Below are 18,515 nucleotides of genomic sequence, written 5' to 3' on the forward strand. Positions count from 1 at the left end.
ATAATTACTTTCCTGTTTTTTCATTATTTTCTATGGACCTTCCCATTGGATTCTCATTATTTTTGGTTTTGACGTGAAATATGACTCCATTTTCTCTGTTTGCCCATTAACACTCATTAAACTACATTATGCCCTGCTAAATACTGCTTTCTTTGTACATACTGTACTGTACCACACATCAGAGAACTTAATCTCAAAGGTCTATGTATCATGCATACAGTAAATATGAAAGGAACACCAAGACTAACTCAAAGTTTAAAACAGGTATTGTCTATAAGCTAGACACATGAGAAAGATTTACAAACTTGATATCTCTAATGGCTGCTGGGACATGTTGGGAATACAGGTTGTGCTGAAACCCCACCTCTGTACTCAGTAAAGTGTCAGTCTCAAGAGAACAGCAACACAGTGGAGCTGATGGGGTGGCAGGTAAGCAGCGGTTCTGTGACAGACTCCACCGGTACATGCAGTCTCCTCCACTAATGGTGAAACTAAATGAGAATTTGAGGAACTCCCTGCGACAACAGCTGTAATCATAAAGCGGGATGCTGTCCACCAATCTGACAATGTTCGTCTAATAGCCCTCTGCTTTCTACAACATTTCAATACAGTATCCTGCTTGTTAAAGCAACTCAAGACTAAATGTTTCATGCATCATAGCTTTTTGGAAGGTGGAAGCAGTACTGAGAAACTAGGCGGATTATTGAACAACACTTTTTGGAAACCTCGAAGAAATCCCCCAATTTTTGCCACATAATCCCTTCTGGCTCAGATTAATTCATTTGCTTTGGCAGAATTATGGGATTGCAATCACCTCTATCATAGCTCGGATCCCCCTATTTGGCCATATAAAACCCACCAACAGATAAAAAGCTCAGTGTTTATATATGCAGGTATTTGTATTGTGAAGAATAAATTAAAGCGGTCGTATGACATTGCTAAAAAGAACATTATTTGGTGTATTTGGTATAATGCAATGTGTTTATGCGGTTTAAGGTTCACGTTTAAAAGTTACGCCTTCTTTCTTTGCGTGCACATTTGGGTGGTGTTATGTAAATCTTCACACATCGTGATGTAGACATGGGGGTGTGTTTGAATGAGCCCTTTAAGGGGTGTGTGGTTGGCTCTTAACTTTTATAAAGAATATCTCTTTGGATTTTAGACTTTAGTCTTTGCAACTTTACAGATCTTCTTTATGCGCCAAGAGCTTGTAGCACTCCAAAAAGAAAGGAAAATTTTTTATCGCATCATACGACCCCTTCAATGCCTTGGAAAATTTTCATAATAACTACTTAAACTAAGAGATCAAAATTAACCAGTACTCAAAAGAGATAGTTCATTTAATAGTTAAGATTCTGCAATTATTTACACACACATAAAATTCCTAACCTGTAAGCTGTTATTTTTTTCATGGAAAACATACATTCAAAAAAAGTAGTTTAAAACTGCTAAGACTTAAAGGAATAGTCACCCAAAAATGGAAAATTTGCTGAAAATGTACTTTAGATGGAGATGAGTTTGTTTCTTGATCAGAACAGATTTGGAGAAATTTAGCATTACATCAGCATGTTCACCAGTGAAGCCTCTGCAGCGAATGGGTGCCATCAGAATGAAAGTCCAAACAGCTGGTAAAAACATCACAATAATCCACAAGTAATCCACAGCACTCCAGTCCATCAATTAATGTCTTCCAAAGTGAAAATGTGTCTAAGGCAGCATTTTAACTTGAAAAGTCAATCTTGGTACACAATCCATAATGCTTCCTTCAGTGAACAATTTCAGTCACTGTTGTCCTCTTACAGCAGAATCCACTGACATATTTGTTTTAGAACTGTTTTGGACTGTTTATGTTCTGTACATATGTGTCTCCTCCTGATCCAAATGACTTCTTCACAGAAGGAAAAACAATATTATAAAGGACTTGTATTTAGCTGAAAGCAACAATTTGAAGTTAAAAACATCTTAATGAATTTTGTTTATTGTGCATTATTTGTATGTTTATATCAGCTGTTACGACTCTCATTCTGACGGCACCCATTCACTGTGAAGGATCTATTGGTCTAAATTTCTCTAAATCTGTTCTGATGAAGAGACAAATCTAGATCTTGGATGGCCTGAGGGTGAGAACACTTTCAGCAAATGTTCATTTTTGACTCTTTAAGAATTCACTTTTGTTTGTTCCACAGAAAAACTTAAAGAGAATTTGAGTTTGTTACAACATAAAGGAGTAAATAAAGACTTAAGAATTTTAGTTTTACATTCCTTAATGGAATTTAGCAGATGCTCTTATCCAGAGCTTCGGTTTTCATATGTAAAACTGCCAAGGTAAACAGATGGCAAGCTTGCACTTCTGAACGGTTATCTGCTAGCCGTGGCAGATATCTCCCTTGACAAGTATTTTACAAGCAATTACCTGGCAGCAACGCATTCCGTAGGCTTGTCATACAGTAAAAATATCAAGTAACAAATAAACATACAAAAATAGTGCATTAAGGGCAAGCTTGGCAACAGCTATTCAGCAAATGATGAGCTGGTTTGGATTATGCTGTTCACTTTGATAGGTAATATCTAACCTTTCCCCTGTCACGTGTTATCACTTGAGATGCAGTCTCAGTTACTGGTACATCAGCAGAAATACTTCACTTAGCTTCAAGATCATAAACAAGCATAAACAAAAGGCAGATTCCCTGCTGAACCTTCCTCTCATACCCTCATATCATACAGAGTCTCCACAGGAGCGCTGTCAGCATGGCTATATAATACCATCTCTGCAAGATGCCAAAAGATTCTTCCTTTTACAACAGAGTGCATTATAACCGTGATAAAGCTCTCAACACTTTTGACAGGCCTTTTATTCAAGTTCCAATGTGCAGATCTTGAATGCTGAGACATTCTTTGAAGTCTAATACTATCATCAGCTTGCTTAACTTCATTCATGAGCCTTAAATGAAGTTTTGAATGACTGAAACGTGGAAAATCAACAAAATAACAGCTTCTAAAATGTGTTATAAAGCTATAAAGATGCACAAATGTTTACGAATCATGCATTCTGTTGAGAAAATGCTTGTGGAAACTCATTTTACAGGAACTTGAATTTATGTTTACCAAAGATGGATTTATTTGATCAAAAAATTTAGAACATATAGTGAAATATTATTACAATTTAAAATAACTGTTCTCCGTTTTAATTTTCTTATAAAATACAATTTATCCTGTGATGCTGGATTTTCAGCAGCCGTTACTCCAGACTTCAGTAAATATCTTATTGTCACTTCTGATAAATTTAATGCATCATTGTTCAATAAAAGTTCTAATTTATTTTCTTTTTTTAAATACTGACTGACCCAAACCCAAAGCAACAACAAAATACCTTTTTTCGTTGGAAAATTTTGTATTTGCAAATGACAATCATATAGGTCAATTAATAATGTTTAAATAAATAAAACAATTTAAATAAAAAAATAATAATAGGTCTAGGAAGTAGCATTAAATATAGTGTAAAAAATATTGATTCCAATTTATAATAAATAAATAAAAAGTTCACTATTCAAACTTTTACAAATATTTAGTTAACGGTGGAAGCTGTCAAAAACAATTTGTGCATACTACACATTACATATGCATACCTATGAATATTAATGAGATTACGTCAGTGGGTAATAAATCAAATCCAGCTGCACACAACATGACAGCTGACACAGTTTTTAATGTTGTGTTGATATGCTCAGGGAAATAGATTCAGGAATAAGCAATAAAGTAATTTAGCCTGTTCAAATCATCAAAATTAAAGAGTTGTGTGTGCAATAGTCCACTTAAGATCCCTGTTTAATTTATGTGGGCTCTATTTCTCCCCTGTCAGTTTCTTAGTGCAGTGAGTAATGGGTTTAAAAACAGAGTAAAGCGTTCAGCTTGAACCCTTCATAATGATCTCAACGTAAAAATCAACAGCGCTGTTGATAAATGAACCTGTATGTGTGAGGTGAAGCCACTCTGTTTGTTCTCAGCAGGAACAGGCTCTGGGTACTTAATCATTTCTGCAGAGGCAGAAGCCACGAGTCGTCTCCAGAGCCCGGTGGCTTTGATTATTATTATATTAGAGACAGAAAATATGGCTTGTTGGAGTTTATAGGATTTTGTCAAAAAGCAATATAAATAATTCATGCAAATCATGCCATGTTTGCCAGATGGTAAAAAAAAAACAACGATCTGATTATTTAGAATACAAGAATAAATTAATCTTGATTTAGAAGATGATTTTAGGTTGTGGTTGCTTCACAAGACAGATTTTCCAACAAAGTAGAAAAAAAATACAAAAACCAACAAGTGTGTATAAAAATCACACGCTGACTTTATTAATATTATCATGAAAAGCACAGCCCTGACAATATGCTAAATTCTACGTACACTTCTCTTAAATGTCTAAACGTTTATAACAGTCATTTGATAATAAGTATACACTGCTAATCTTTTTTATTTTGAATTTATGCATTGATTTACATTGATTAAAATTGACATAAAAACATCATTCAAATAATGAATCATTTAAACTTTTATTAATCAAAGAATCATTCGTCAAAGAAACATCAACTTATGATAATGACAAGAAATATTTCATCAGCATATTAGAATGATTTCTGAAGCATCATGTGACACTGAAGACTGGAGTACTGTAATTGCTGCTAAAAAAAATCAGCTTTGCCATTACAAGAATAAATTACATTTTAAAACATAGCAAAATAGAAAGCAGTTATTTGATATTGTAATAATATTTCACAATATTGCATTATTTTTGATCAAATAAATGCAGCCTTGATGAGTCTTCAAAATAATTAATTTAAATTTAATTTAAATCTGAAGGAGCCCAACCATTTGAACAGTAGTTTATACAACCACTAATGTGACATAAAAGACAGTTTTCTAGACTTCAGTAAAAGTTTGATTAGGTTTTAAGCACACACTAATGACTTGTTGTCAACACATTATTATTATTATTAAGTATTAAGCACTCTGCATCATTTCACTTTTGCTAAAAACAAACAGGAGTGCCACGTCAGATGCAACCTATGAAACCCATTACCGTGTTATGCCTTCCTCTCAACATGAGAGGAATTTTTTTCTCCCATCTCAGTAGGTAATTTCCTCTCCTTACAGCCAGTGTGCCTAATTTGACAAACACCAATAATGGCTCTCAACAGAGAATGAAAGATGCATTCGACTGGAATCTCACCAGAGTCTTGCATCCTGCCATCTTTGCCCTTATTTCCAGTCATTTACAACAAACCAATTATTCACTTGGATGTGATAGTCTCATCAGCCTGCCCGATTAGATGAGGATGGGAACAAGACCGCAGGCAGCTATTGAAAATGAATCAGCTCGTTATTCTTTAGGAAGTTTGCTAATTAGTTGGGACATAACACGTTCCGTAAATGGAGAAGCATTAAAAGCTTGTGACACACAAGGCACCCATGAAACGGTAAGCAAAGACCTAATGAAAAGACGGAATCCTGAAAAGGTTCAACCTTGGTTCACAACTAAATTGCACTTTTTTAAGGGATGAAATGTGATCTCATATATACATGATTTAAACATATTTATATATATATATATATATATATATATATATATATATAGAAGTTAGATTAGATAAAGGGATGTAAAGATAGGGCATTATATGTAAGAAAACTGAAAACCAAAAAACTCTTGAATGTTATATGAGATATAAACTCCATAACCACTGTATAATCAAGATTTCTAGGTACATTTTTGGAAACAACAACTCAAAAGGATGCAAACAAAACTTACCATACACTCCCAATCAAATGTTTGGGGTTTGTATTTTTATTTTTTTACATTTTGAAAGAAATCCCTTATGCTTACCACAGCTCTATCACAGTGAAAACAGTAACATTGTGAAATATAATTACTATTTATTATCTGTCATTGTAATTCACATTTTAAAATATTTGTGAAAACATTTTTTCTGGATTCTTTGATCAATCAAAAGTTCCAAAGAACAGCATAATATAATATATAATATTTAAATAATTTTTATTTTAAAAGATAATGCATAATTTTACTGTGTGAGATATTGTTTAAAACGTTTTTAGAGGTAATTAAACAAGGTACAGAAAAGGTCAAAAGTCATTGTGATTTTTTTTATCATGCCACATTTTTACCAGTACATTTGGTACTTCATAACATTTAATGAAATACACTCACCAAGATGGTTGTGACGTGGTCACTGTATTTTTACAGAAAAGATCCACCAGACTTGCGGTTCAATGTTATCATATACAGTATTTAGCTACATAATGCTATTGATGTTTCCTCTCTGGCATCCACAACTGAGATCTAATGACCATCCAGCTGTTTTACCAGTGAATTAAAGTCTGTCTACAGACATGTTCAAGTAAAAGAACCTCATACATATAACTTGCTTCAGTTGTTCACCCCCATCTGGACACTGAAGGAATCGCGTCTTTATAAATGAAGACTGATGTGTGTCAAGAAAACATCTTGGTTGAATTTAAAGTACTTTTAAAAGTATAGCACATATACTTTTTAAATAAAATTGTAGCCTACTTATTGTTGTAATTAAAAGCCATTTGTGTATGACTAATATTTTTGTTTACTGGATTCATAGCCGTTTTGTGTCCACGCTAGGTGTGCAGTTTAACCAGTTAAACAATTAATAAAGGAAATTTACTTCTCTTGTTTATCTTGCAGCACATCAATTTATCCATGCTTCGAAATTAAATTAAATGAATAACGGTAAGCAGAGTAACAAATAAAAAAAATTAACCCACTATATTAACTTCATAAACAGACTATCAGACATTAATTCTACAGCTTATGCGTGCCTCTATCAAGTTCTCTACTACTGTAAGTTATTAACAAAAAATGGTCCCCATCCTCTTTCATTTTTAAGTGATTAGAGTGCAAAAAGGTGAGAGCTTCTGTATGAGGCACCTGCGCTCGCGAGCGCTTCTGCAGTGAGAGATGAGAGAGCGTTTCACTCACCTTTAACGAACATGAAAAATAATTCCAGGTATATTGTTGCTTCGCTGCTTGTCATCAAACACAGAGCACTGAGCAGACATGCGCTCCACACAAGGAGTCGAGCTCCATTCTCAAGCCGCTGTGCAGATGAGGCAAAGTAAAGTATAGCGCGTGCATCTCTCGCGCCGGTCCCTCCCCTTCACGCGCCTCAGAAGATTCTTTCAGCGGTTACGCGGACTTTAAGGGGAGGTACACAGGCTCAATTTTGCTCCTTCTCCTTAATTAACATTAAAACGTGACATATATAAACAGAAAATAAGTCTTGATCATAAATTGAAGTTGAGAAGTATGCAAATTACGTATAAACTTGAAATATGGAAATATGCCTACGGTATCCCAGCAAAAAAAATAAAGTAAAGTTTCTAGCCGGTGCCCAAGTTGATGCTCTACTGGTTTGGCTAGTCACCCAGCCTTGGACAACTAAAAAGTGCTATAAAGCCAGATCACCAGATCAGAGTAGGCCGTTTTTCTTTTTTCTTTTTTTCCAACAAAGAGTGTAAATTAACATTAATCTTATTGAGCCTGCAATGATACAATTTGCTGATCTGAAATGGTTCCATGTGTTTCGGCCAATTTTAAGATGACCAGCAAGCCTTCCTATAATTTAGGATAGATAGAGTCCTATTATAAAACTTTACTTTATATGCAAAACGTGACTTAAAAATGGCCATAAAATCAAACAAAAAGTTAAAATTGTTATCCAACCAAAGCCATTATTTATGCCTGTCGTAGTCTTCCTAAAGTGAAAATTGTCTTCAATGTCATTGGTAGATGGTAACCGTGCAGGCAGCGACATCTAGTATAAGCTTTAGGGAAGTACAATTTAAGAAAAAGCCAACTTATCTCTATACCTTGAAAATGCAATTTAAAAATTTAAAATAAACATTGATATACTTGTCCTGTGCTTTAGACTTACTCAAGTTCGAAACCGGTACAAACACATTACATACAGTGTTGTTCAGCTATAAATCACTGGTTTGCCAGGCAGTAACAAACAGGCCACACATAAAAACATGAGTCTGATATTCAGTGCCCAGGAGCGATTTATTTCTTAACTGGAATGCAGAGAGGTTTATAAAAACAATGCTGTAAAATGTTCCATGTGACTTTTTGTAGAAACAATGCTGGTATTCAAACAGGCCCACTAGTCTTTTTACTTTAAAAATCAACAAAATCCTTAGCCATATTTAAACTTCCCATATGATTGATCCATATTTTAAAATGGATTAATAAAAAGTGGCTTTTCTTAAAGCATCAACACAATATCAGGATTTAAAATATACACAATTCTTAACACAGAAAGCAGCAGTCAGTTGTACAGCACAGGAGGGTGGAGCGTAAGGCTGATTAGTGTCTCAGAAAACTTGCAGTCCATTCATCTCCACGGGCATTTAAACAAACACATTTGGGCCTAAACGCACATACCTCCAAATAAAGAAAGATCCGTCAGGGTATTAAACTTCCATTAGATTTAACGCTTCATGTTCATAGATCAACATTCTCACAAAAGCAAGACCTGGCCTCACATGGAACAAGATAAAGCACAAAAGAAATACACAACATTTCTAGTTCCACACAATACAAAAATGACATCTGAATAAAAGAGAAGAAACAAATCTATGACTGTACACCCCTGACGTCCCTTGCAGAGCAAAACATGATAATCACAGGGCCATAACATATTGATCTTGCTGTCCCCTCATTCATTTCAACAGCTCACTAAACATCTTTACAGTAATTTAATGACATATGTTTACAGTGCAAGTATTAAAAGAAAATATTTCATGATTTTTTTTTGCCTCTTATCTAATATTATATTCATATTCCTGTGCAGTAAAACAGGTAATACAAAAATCTTTATGGTCAACCTGATCAAACCCTGATTTTTCTCCAAAATATATTATTTCAGGAAATGCATATATAACTATAAAAATAATCAGGAATGAGTACTTCTTTAAGAAATACAGTGCATCTTTTTGTACGTTAATTCATAAGTATAAATTGTCAAAACCTGTGCAGCACATACTCTCCAATAAGGATTTGATGATTTTTTTTGTGTGCGTGTAATGATACAAAAGTATACTCTGTACGGCCAAAATATTTTTTGATTGCTTTAAAAAAAAGGATATCCGTGTGAAAGAAGAAAAAATAAAACAATCCCTACACAGAAATCACTACGTAAGAATGTTGTCTACTTGTAAAATTACAGCTTATGAAAAATATAAAAAAATATTCAGGCACAATATAAAACATGCCAGTTAGTAACTGACTGAAATGGAAATATTAAGGGTTTTTTTATCCACTTTGGGTAAAACATTTCTCATGTATAATAAAAATTGAAGGAGAAATAGGAAAAAGCTTTTGAATACAGCAGCAGACTGCTGGTAAAACTCTTCAGTTCACTAAGTCCATTCCATTAGCATTAAGTTTCTCACTCTCTGGTCTGGGTGTGTTGTCTGCTTGTTGATTGTTTCCCTTCCGCCAAGGAATACCGTGATTTTTTAAGAACAGACCCGAGTCAATGAAGAAGGCCACTGTGGCCAGGAAGCCAAATGCCTGTAATACAGGAAGGACAGTTAAATGTTAGCAGGTCAGTAAGAGCTATGTAAAAAAAAAAAAAAGCAGATATCTTTCGTCATCATACCACTGCGCCTTGCTCCAGACTCGTTCGACCACTGTCTGCCGCAAACACAATGCTGGCAAGGAGAAACAGGACTGCCATGACTGATGTGTATCCAAAATCCTATGGAAAATGAAATGAAGTGGTTTAACTTTACACTGGATAAAACTGTATCCTCTTGAATAAGTGATTCTGACTAGTCAGGAGCGGTCACACATGTATTGTTATACATTGTGTAAAACAATGTATAACAAAAAAAAATATTTTTATAATCTTTAAAAGTTTTTACTATATTTAAGATCTGAATGATATTGCATTATTATTAATAGTGTTTTCTGACTTACCAGAGTAGGCCAGCTGTTAATTCCAACTCTCTGGTGCAGCGGTGTGGCCAGGAGGATGAGGAGCAACAGTGTGAAGAGCAAGGCTGTGCAACTGACAAATTCAAAAAAGTAGAGTGGTCCACATTGCGAACAGCTGGACACCACCTCCTCCATCACAAAAGCCACAAGGGAAAGAAGCTGAGGGGACACAAATGAAAACCAAGTGCATTCGTTAACCACCAGGTGGCAGTATCAGCTTCTTTTTTTCCATTTCAATAACTCTATCCTGTATAGAAGACAATATGAATGATTTGGGTGTTTTAGATGTGCCTAAGTGACAAAATATTGTATATTGTTAACACTCTATTAGAGAACATGCATCCTCAGTCAAAACCAGGTGTGATATAAATCCATCAGCATCAGGTAAGGGATTCCTAAAAGTGAGAACAAGATATTTACCCAGAAGGACATTCACTCCGCAAAGTGATATTCATGATGTTTTAGTCACATGTACACTATTAAAAGGTCTTCCAGTCCAACAGTTCAATTTTCACTGTAATTCCAGGAGACTTTCCACACAATTTCCTTTTAGTGAACTGAAACTGGCAACAAGACAGACTGTAAATGATGTGGTCATGCTAGTAAGTTACTCAAATGTACTATAAAGAGAAGTCCCTCAAAATAACTCTCGGCATTGTTTGTGGTGGTGAACAGGTCAATAACATCTCTGCTGTTAAACTCTGGGGTTGATAGTGAAATAATTTATTTAAGCCACAAGTAAAAGGCATAGCAATATGCTTATAGTTTTAAAACAGTTTGAGGATATAAAATATAAATTCATGAATCAATATGACAAAGGGGAAGAGAGTAGAGGTCGACCGATGTATTGGTTTTGCCGATTAATCGGCACCGATATTTGATTCCTGGAACAATCGGTTATCAGTAAAAATCCATGCGATAGTTTTCTGGGTTGTGTCCATTGCTGGAGCGGCTGAGAAGGGTCTGTCATTATACAGTGCAAGAGCGGCCTCTGGTGGCTGAAATCACTGACAGCACGTGCTATTTGTTTAGACACGTGATGCTGCACGCTGTATGAAAAAGATATGAGAAAAAATAAAACATTTCATATGGCCTAAATATGTAATTTTTGTTATAACTTATTAAATTGATGTGAAAATGTATAAGTTTCATGATTTTAATTAGACTTGCTTTATGATTAATAAACTTTAATTTAACTATTAAAAAGGAGTGGAGAAAATAATTAAACAGATTTCATAGGGCCCTATTAGAGTGTGGTCATTTCAACATTTACTATTTCTGTTATTAGTATTACTACTACTAGTATGATTCAGTACATTTTTATTATTATTTTTTTTTTTTTAAATAAAGCACAATTTTGTTTTTGTTCAGTATTCATTTTAAAAACTCGGTTAATTATTCTGTATGCAAAAGAGAGTATAGAAAATGATAAACCTCAATTTTTTTATAACAAATAGCTAATATTTGACATTCAATTGGTAAAAACAGAACAGATTCAGTGCACAATGGGAAAATCTGTATAACTGGTAATAAGGAGGAAGAGATCATCCTAACAGCGTGCTCACAAAATCTAATTTCATAAGAAACAACGTCAAAATGACAAAGCCAGACTAGCCCATGTTTGACTCATAACGTCAGTTTTGAGCTTTGACAGCCCTGACTGCTAGGAAGGAACAGGGTAGGTTTCGCATGCAATTGTTATTGTGGCTTAAGAAGCAGAACCTTATCGCTACTACACAGAATCCATTCAAAACCCTCCATACAAACAAGCCGGATAGAACACAGCTGCTGTTCACCACCCAAAAAGGGGCTTATTTGAGACATTTATGAAATGACCTAAAATTTAATCAAGCATGCTGAAACCACAAAGAAACAATTTCAGTCTGAAACTGAAACGAACAAAGCTTCATTCCTGGAAAACATCCATAAAAATGTAAAGTTAAAGTGCTAAAATCAATCAGCATTTTGGAATAGACCGTCCTCAGCAAAATCAAAGCATTTCTTCACAATACAGTACGGTCACTTGACTGTGGTCAACCATCTCTGTTCTGATGAATACATTGTGGGTAGACTGATTTCCTAAAAACCAGAGTTTAAAAAAAAAAAAGCTGTCTTACAAACTCAAGAAACACTCAAAACCATTTGTTTAGAAATACACAGAATATCAAGTGCCATTGACCTTTTTAAAATTGAAACCAAGCAGCTGCAAATTCCCACTGGTGATTACTAAAACTGTACACTGCACTGGGTTTATGTAGCACAAAAAAAATTATATATATCCTATGGTTTGTGGGAAATAGATTTGATAAAGTGGTTTGGAGGTAGATGAGGAAAGATACTCTTCTCACTGAAGGGCCTCTAAAGAAGCAGCTTCAGCAATTGATCTAGGTGAGCTTTCATCTGGAAAGTACCAAAGTGTTCCAGTGTTGTCATATCAATGGAAAAGGAAATAAAAGTAGGGAATTTCAAGGGCATCCAGAAGACACCAGTTAATAAACAATCATAATCATAAAAAAGGAACTTTTATATATACATATATAAACTAGGACTGGGCAATATATCTAACGATATGATCATGCGCATCTAGTCAGTAAATCTGGTTCTGTGATTACCGCTAAATCGCCATAACCTGCTTTTAAATGGAGCGGCATTTAATAGACAGAGCCATAGAGGACTGACAAGCTACGCAATATCACGTTCATTATAACAGATGAATCGCCTTCGATAATGAACGCGATATTGCATTGCTCGTATCATTAGATATATCACCCAGCCCTAATATAAACATGTATATACATATTTACATTTAGTCATTTATCAGTCGTTTTATCCAAAGCGACTTACAGATGAGGACAATGGAAGCAATCAAAAACAACAAAAGTGCAATGATATAGAAGTGCTATAACAAGTCTCAGTTAGCTTAAATGCAGTACACATAGTAAGAGCTTTTAAAGGATATAATAAAAAACAGATAGAATAAAAAAAGAATAGAGCAAGCTAGTGTTAGAGGTCAACATACATACATACACACACACACACACACACACAGTACAGACCAAAAGTTTGGACACACCTTCTCATTCAAAGAGTTTTCTTTATTTTCATGACTATGAAAATTGTAGATTCACACTGAAGGCATCAAGGGCTATTTGACCAAGAAGGAGAGTGATGGGGTGCTGCGCCAGATGACCTGGCCTCCACAGTCAGCGGACCTGAACCCAATTGAGATGGTTTAGGGGTGAGCTGGACCGCAGACAGAAGGCAAAAGGGCCAACAAGTGCTAAGCATCTCTCGGGGAACTCCTTCAAGACTGTTGAAGACCATTTCAGGTGACTACCTCTTGAAGCTCACCAAGAGAATGCCAAGAGTGTGCAAAGCAGTAATCAAAGCAAAAGGTGGCTACTTTGAAGAACCTAGAATATGACATATTTTCAGTTGTTTCACACTTTTTTGTTATGTATATAATTCCACATGTTAAATGTGTAAATTCATAGTTTTGATGCCTTCAGTGTGAATCTACAATTTTCATAGTCATGAAAATAAAGAAAACTCTTTGAATGAGAAGGTGTGTCCAAACTTTTGGTCTGTACTGTATATATAAAATTGTATAATAAATAAAAAAAATAGAATACAAAAAGATTAGGAAGGTAGTTAGATTTTTTTTTTTTTTAAGAATAGAATTAGAATAGTGAGTGCTAAAGTTAGAGTGTCAAATATATACCCTTTTTTGAATTTTCAGTTACATTTGTATACAGTTTGAACTGTATGATTTGCTTTATATGATTAAAAAGCAAGTCTCTGTTCTGATTAAATACATACTGTTCAGTGTCATGAGAACAACACGTGGGTACATGGACAAAAACTCCAGTGGCAATTTCCCTGAATATACTACAGGAGAAACATTTGATAAATCTAATTTCCTGAAAAAGCATGAGACCAGGCCCTGGATTGTAAGGGTAATTATTATACAGAGTATATTTGTCTCAATGTTAACCTCTATGTGGTAATTATTTTTCTAAATTTAATGTGTTCTGAAGCACACTTCCCTGTACTTAAAGATTCTTGCTTTTAGTAAGCTTTCTGAAATGCATTTTGACTCACCACGACATACCGTGTAAGTTAAGAATAAGATGGCAATTGAATTTAGCATCTGTTCTCTAACTGCATTAACAGTTTAAAGGCATTTCTTACACCTGATATCACTTAGTTTGTCACATGCAAGCAGACAACGCCCTTTGGTCTTTCCAGCTGTGACCTTGCAAACTCAAACACTTAAAATAGTGACAACAAATAAGTAACACCCTGAGAAGAAAATTATGCTAAAAGCTAAGATGATAAAATATGTACAGAAGAGTCTTGAAATTTCAGAAAATTACATTCAAAGTGCAAAAATCTAATTTAATTCAGAAAATAAACTAAAATAATTTCAGATTTTATTTTAAAGCCAAGCATTTCTTGATTACCCTTCAAAACAAATGGTCAGATTCCTTGCTTTCAATAAAGCACATATACATTTCTCATACCGTTTAAAATAGAGCAACAGGTTTTGCACAAACCTGTTGAGCCCACACCAGTATTTGGGATTCAAAGGATATAGTGTAATGCTTATTGTGTGCTAAGTAACATAAACACTGCGATGATTGAATGATGGTGAACCTCATACAAAATAAACCAGGACTTCGCCTCACATGAGTCCACTGCATGTCTCTGCAAAGCACAAGCAATATCTACTAAATAGACTCGAACAGTAGTATTCCTTAGTGAACCAAGCTGTGTGCATGTTATGCTTCGTCATAAATTACAGAAGTCAGTTTGACACATAAGGAAGATGCCAAGTAAATGGTGGGAATTTCTAACTTCAACCCAGACAAAGAACAATTGTCTCAACTCCTAGACAAAAGCCCCATGAGCAACTACCAAACAGTACATGACTGCAATGCTGGAATCGCCACGCTTGTTTAGAAAATAAGCTTGTTATTCTTAAAAGCTGCCATTCCTCACTGGCACCCAAGGACTTGTTAAACATCATTTGCATTAGTAAAGAAGTTTGAGACAGGGCAATGGATTCGTTCAGCAGGATCTTTCATTGGCATGTAATAGAAACCTCAATGTTCTAATAAACACTATCAGTAGTCATATTTTAGCCCTACCTTTAAGAGGCTAGTGGACTGCCGGCGTTTTTGTTTTCTATTATGCACTTTTAATGGAACTCACACACTTTTCTTATAATGCTTGCTTAACTTGCATTGTGTTTTGAACCGGATCAACCACTTATTCACTATAACGACTTCTTATTCAAACCATGTCCCAACGTACTTGGGTCTGAAGGGTTAAAAGAGTATTTTACGTTAGACTGCTATAAAGGAAAGTGCGTATATAGTTATATTAGAAAACATAAAAAGAGATATCGTGTAAATTGAGATCACAGTACATGTAAACATGTGGTCACATTTGCGTCCAGCGTCGAAACACTGTTTTCAGATAAAACATAAAACTTACCACTTCAATCACTTTTATCACTAATCTAACTTTGTCCATGTTCTCTGAAGGCACGACGATCCATTTTCTTGATTTGGGCTCGTGCGCGGTCGTTGTGGTGTTGTACACCGTGTCTGTGGTGGCCATACTGTAGCCTTTATAATGTAGCTAAACCTGAAAACGAGAAATATACAAAAAAGGTTTGCGATAAAAGCGTTTATAAATCAGCAGAGTTTTAGATATGTGATACTGTAAAGGAAAGAAAGTAATGACGCGTCGATAACTGGTGTTCACGCAGAGAAAAGCGAAAGTACACCAGTCAAAGTCAAGTCTAACTAAGCTAACAGAATCAATCAACACAGAACGATCGATACAAACACTGCAGCACGTAATGCAATCGATTATGTATGACAACAATATTGATAAATATTAAAGAGTAAAATACCTCGATTGGTTGTTTTAATATGCTCTGTTTATGCCGTTCACGCGTCCTTTGTGTAACCAACCTGTGTGAGAAAAGACTTGTGTACAACTTCCGCACTCCCTCGGTTTTCTAGGAAGGACTTCCTACGGAGGTTGCTGAAGTCAGCGACACCTCACCGCAGAAAGGTGTTTTTGGTATTTTTGTTTCTGCGATTTATACTTCTCAGCGTTTGTACGAGATTTCAACTCTGTTTTCTATATAAAGATCGCTGTAACTGTCTTGGAAAGTTTTTTTTATCTCTCTCTCTCCATGCATTTATTACTTCAGCATGTCTTTTTTTAGATTTTAGCACTTTGGCCGTTTAAATCATAAACTTTGAACATTTAATCAAATTTTAATCGTGTTCTAAACAAAAAAAAATGAAATAATCAAACAATTTCAATGTTTATTGTGTGAAAAAAAATATATTATTAATAGTGCTGTCAAACGATTAATCGCGATTATCACCTCCAAAATAAAAGTTTTTGTTTACATAATATATGTGTGTGTGCTGTGTATATTTATTATGTACATATAAATACACAGACATGCATGTTTATATTTAATAAATATATGTTATTCTTACACATTTAAAATATTTTTATATAATATCAATTATATTCATATAAATATATACATGGACATATTTTCAAAATATATACTGTATGTGTGTGTATTTATATATACATAATAAATATACACAGTATACACACATATTATGTAAACAAAAACTTTTATTTTGGATGTGATTAATCATGATTAATCGTTTGACAGCACTAATTACATATATAAAATAATAATAATAAATATTTCATATGACTCTCCATCAGTTGTAGGCATTTTCTCCGCTTCAAATAATTTTGGCCTTAATAAAGTTTTACTAAAACCTAGTGAAAGCTAGAGTACATGCTTACCTGAGGCAATAGAGCATGTCTGAGACCCTGACACTGGACCACAAAACCAGTCATAAGGGTCTTTTTTTATTTATTGAGATTTATGCATCAAATATATACATCATAGGATAGGACAATATTTGGCAGAGATACAACTATTTATCTGGAATCTGAGGGTGTAAAAAAACAAACAAAAACTAAATATTGAGAAAACTGCCTTTAAAGCTGTCCAAATGAAGTCTTTAGCAATGCATATTACTAATCAAAAATTAAGTTTGGATATATTTACGGTAGGAAATGTACAAAATATCTTCATGGAACATGATCATTAATTAATATCCTAATGATTTTTAGCATAAAAGAAAAATGTATAATTTTGATCCATACAATGTTTTATTGGCTATTGCTACAAATATACCCATGTGACTTACGGCTGGTTTTGTGGTCCAGGGTCACATATGTGATGTGTGAAAAAAAAATAAAAGAAGTTGTATTTTATTGTGTAACAATTTCAATTAAGCTGTAATTTTGTCAAATTATTTGTGAAATGTGACAATATTACTCCCTTGTTTGTACTGAGGATGCATAAAATGCTGGCTATGAAAACAGCCTTTCAAAAACAAGGAATTCTAACATTTATTGCAAAAAAAAGAAAAAAAGATTTTACTTAGAAAATGCTTGGCACTAGTATTTATGGATCCATCAGTTTTCTCTCCTCTTTAATGACTTTGACTTGATCTCTATGTATGTCTTAACCTTTCTGTATAAAGAAATAAACTTTTATAAAGACAGATGTGAACTCACTAGAGTTTGAATCCTCCCACAATTCATATTGAAGTTCATTTAAAAAAATACATGATAAACGGTACAAAGAGCAATGAACTTTATTGTTAGCTATCCATAGGCCTGGATATCCTGATAAACTTTGCATAGATACATATAAACTACACTTGGCTAGAATCCAAAAACATGAACTCTAAATATCCAGACTACAATACTGTTAGAGTTGATCCTGTGAGAAAGGCAGTAGTGTCTTAGCATACACAGGTCACCGTGATTTTGCCAACTAAGACATGTTCCTGGATCAACATTTTTTGATGATGCTGGATCAACATTATTGTCCAAAAATATAGATTTAACCCAATCCCTACCCCTAAACCTAACCTTACCCATAATTTATTCCTTAAACCAGAGGGAAATGATAGCTGATTAACAAGGGCGTAGAAGCACCCAACCCTGATTTTAAGCCTAAAACAGATATTTCCTGAAAAGTTATATCCCAATTCTGATTGGTTGATAGGAATGTTGATCCAGGAACATGTTGTACTCGGTGAAATCAAGCTCACCAGCATACACACACACACACACACACACATCTGTAATTACTGTTTGGAGTCAATAAGAAATCCCAATGTTTACAAAGACTCTCACACTCTTATCTTATTAAACTAAACCATGAATACAAAGAAATTCTGCATCTCAACTACCGCAATAATGCACACATCCTTCAAAACAATTAGTCTAGTCTATTTTAAGCAATTATTATGCAAATTATAATTTTTTCTATTTTTTAATTTCTTTATTGTCCATTTACATGTCTTATTGTATTATATTTTATACATATTTTGTCATTATAAAA

At 34.3% G+C, this 18,515-nt stretch overlaps 2 protein-coding genes across 5 annotated transcripts in view; both read right to left on the reverse strand.

The window, feature by feature from the left end:
- Nucleotides 1-7,214, reverse strand: part of cpne4a (copine IVa) — a 56,906-nt gene extending 49,692 nt beyond the window's left edge. For 2 of the 3 annotated variants that reach the window (XM_059568311.1, XM_059568309.1), the window contains exon 1: nucleotides 7,022-7,214. The gene's annotated coding sequence lies outside the window, so the exon portion shown is untranslated. Of the gene's footprint in view, nucleotides 1-6,220; nucleotides 6,355-7,021 lie in introns of those variants that run through there. The other variant, XM_059568310.1, reaches the window with a different exon arrangement.
- Nucleotides 7,215-9,399: 2,185 nt separating this feature from the next.
- Nucleotides 9,400-16,115, reverse strand: cmtm6 (CKLF-like MARVEL transmembrane domain containing 6). Of its 2 annotated transcripts, XM_059567101.1 has the most exons (5): nucleotides 15,966-16,115; nucleotides 15,542-15,694; nucleotides 10,025-10,201; nucleotides 9,705-9,803; nucleotides 9,401-9,616 (listed from the first exon to the last, which is right to left on the reverse strand). In XM_059567101.1, the coding sequence occupies exons 2-5, from the start codon at nucleotides 15,665-15,667 to the stop codon at nucleotides 9,455-9,457; spliced, it is 564 nt and encodes a 187-aa protein (XP_059423084.1). In that variant the 5' UTR covers nucleotides 15,668-15,694; nucleotides 15,966-16,115; the 3' UTR covers nucleotides 9,401-9,454. The 2 variants fall into 2 exon arrangements, with proteins under 2 accessions (XP_059423086.1, XP_059423084.1); XM_059567103.1 differs by lacking the exon at nucleotides 15,966-16,115 and having other exon boundaries at nucleotides 9,400-9,616; nucleotides 15,542-15,687.
- Nucleotides 16,116-18,515: the final 2,400 nt, after the last annotated feature.

Source organism: Carassius carassius, chromosome 15 (assembly GCF_963082965.1).
Source record: "Carassius carassius chromosome 15, fCarCar2.1, whole genome shotgun sequence".
Lineage (NCBI taxonomy): Eukaryota > Metazoa > Chordata > Actinopteri > Cypriniformes > Cyprinidae > Carassius > Carassius carassius.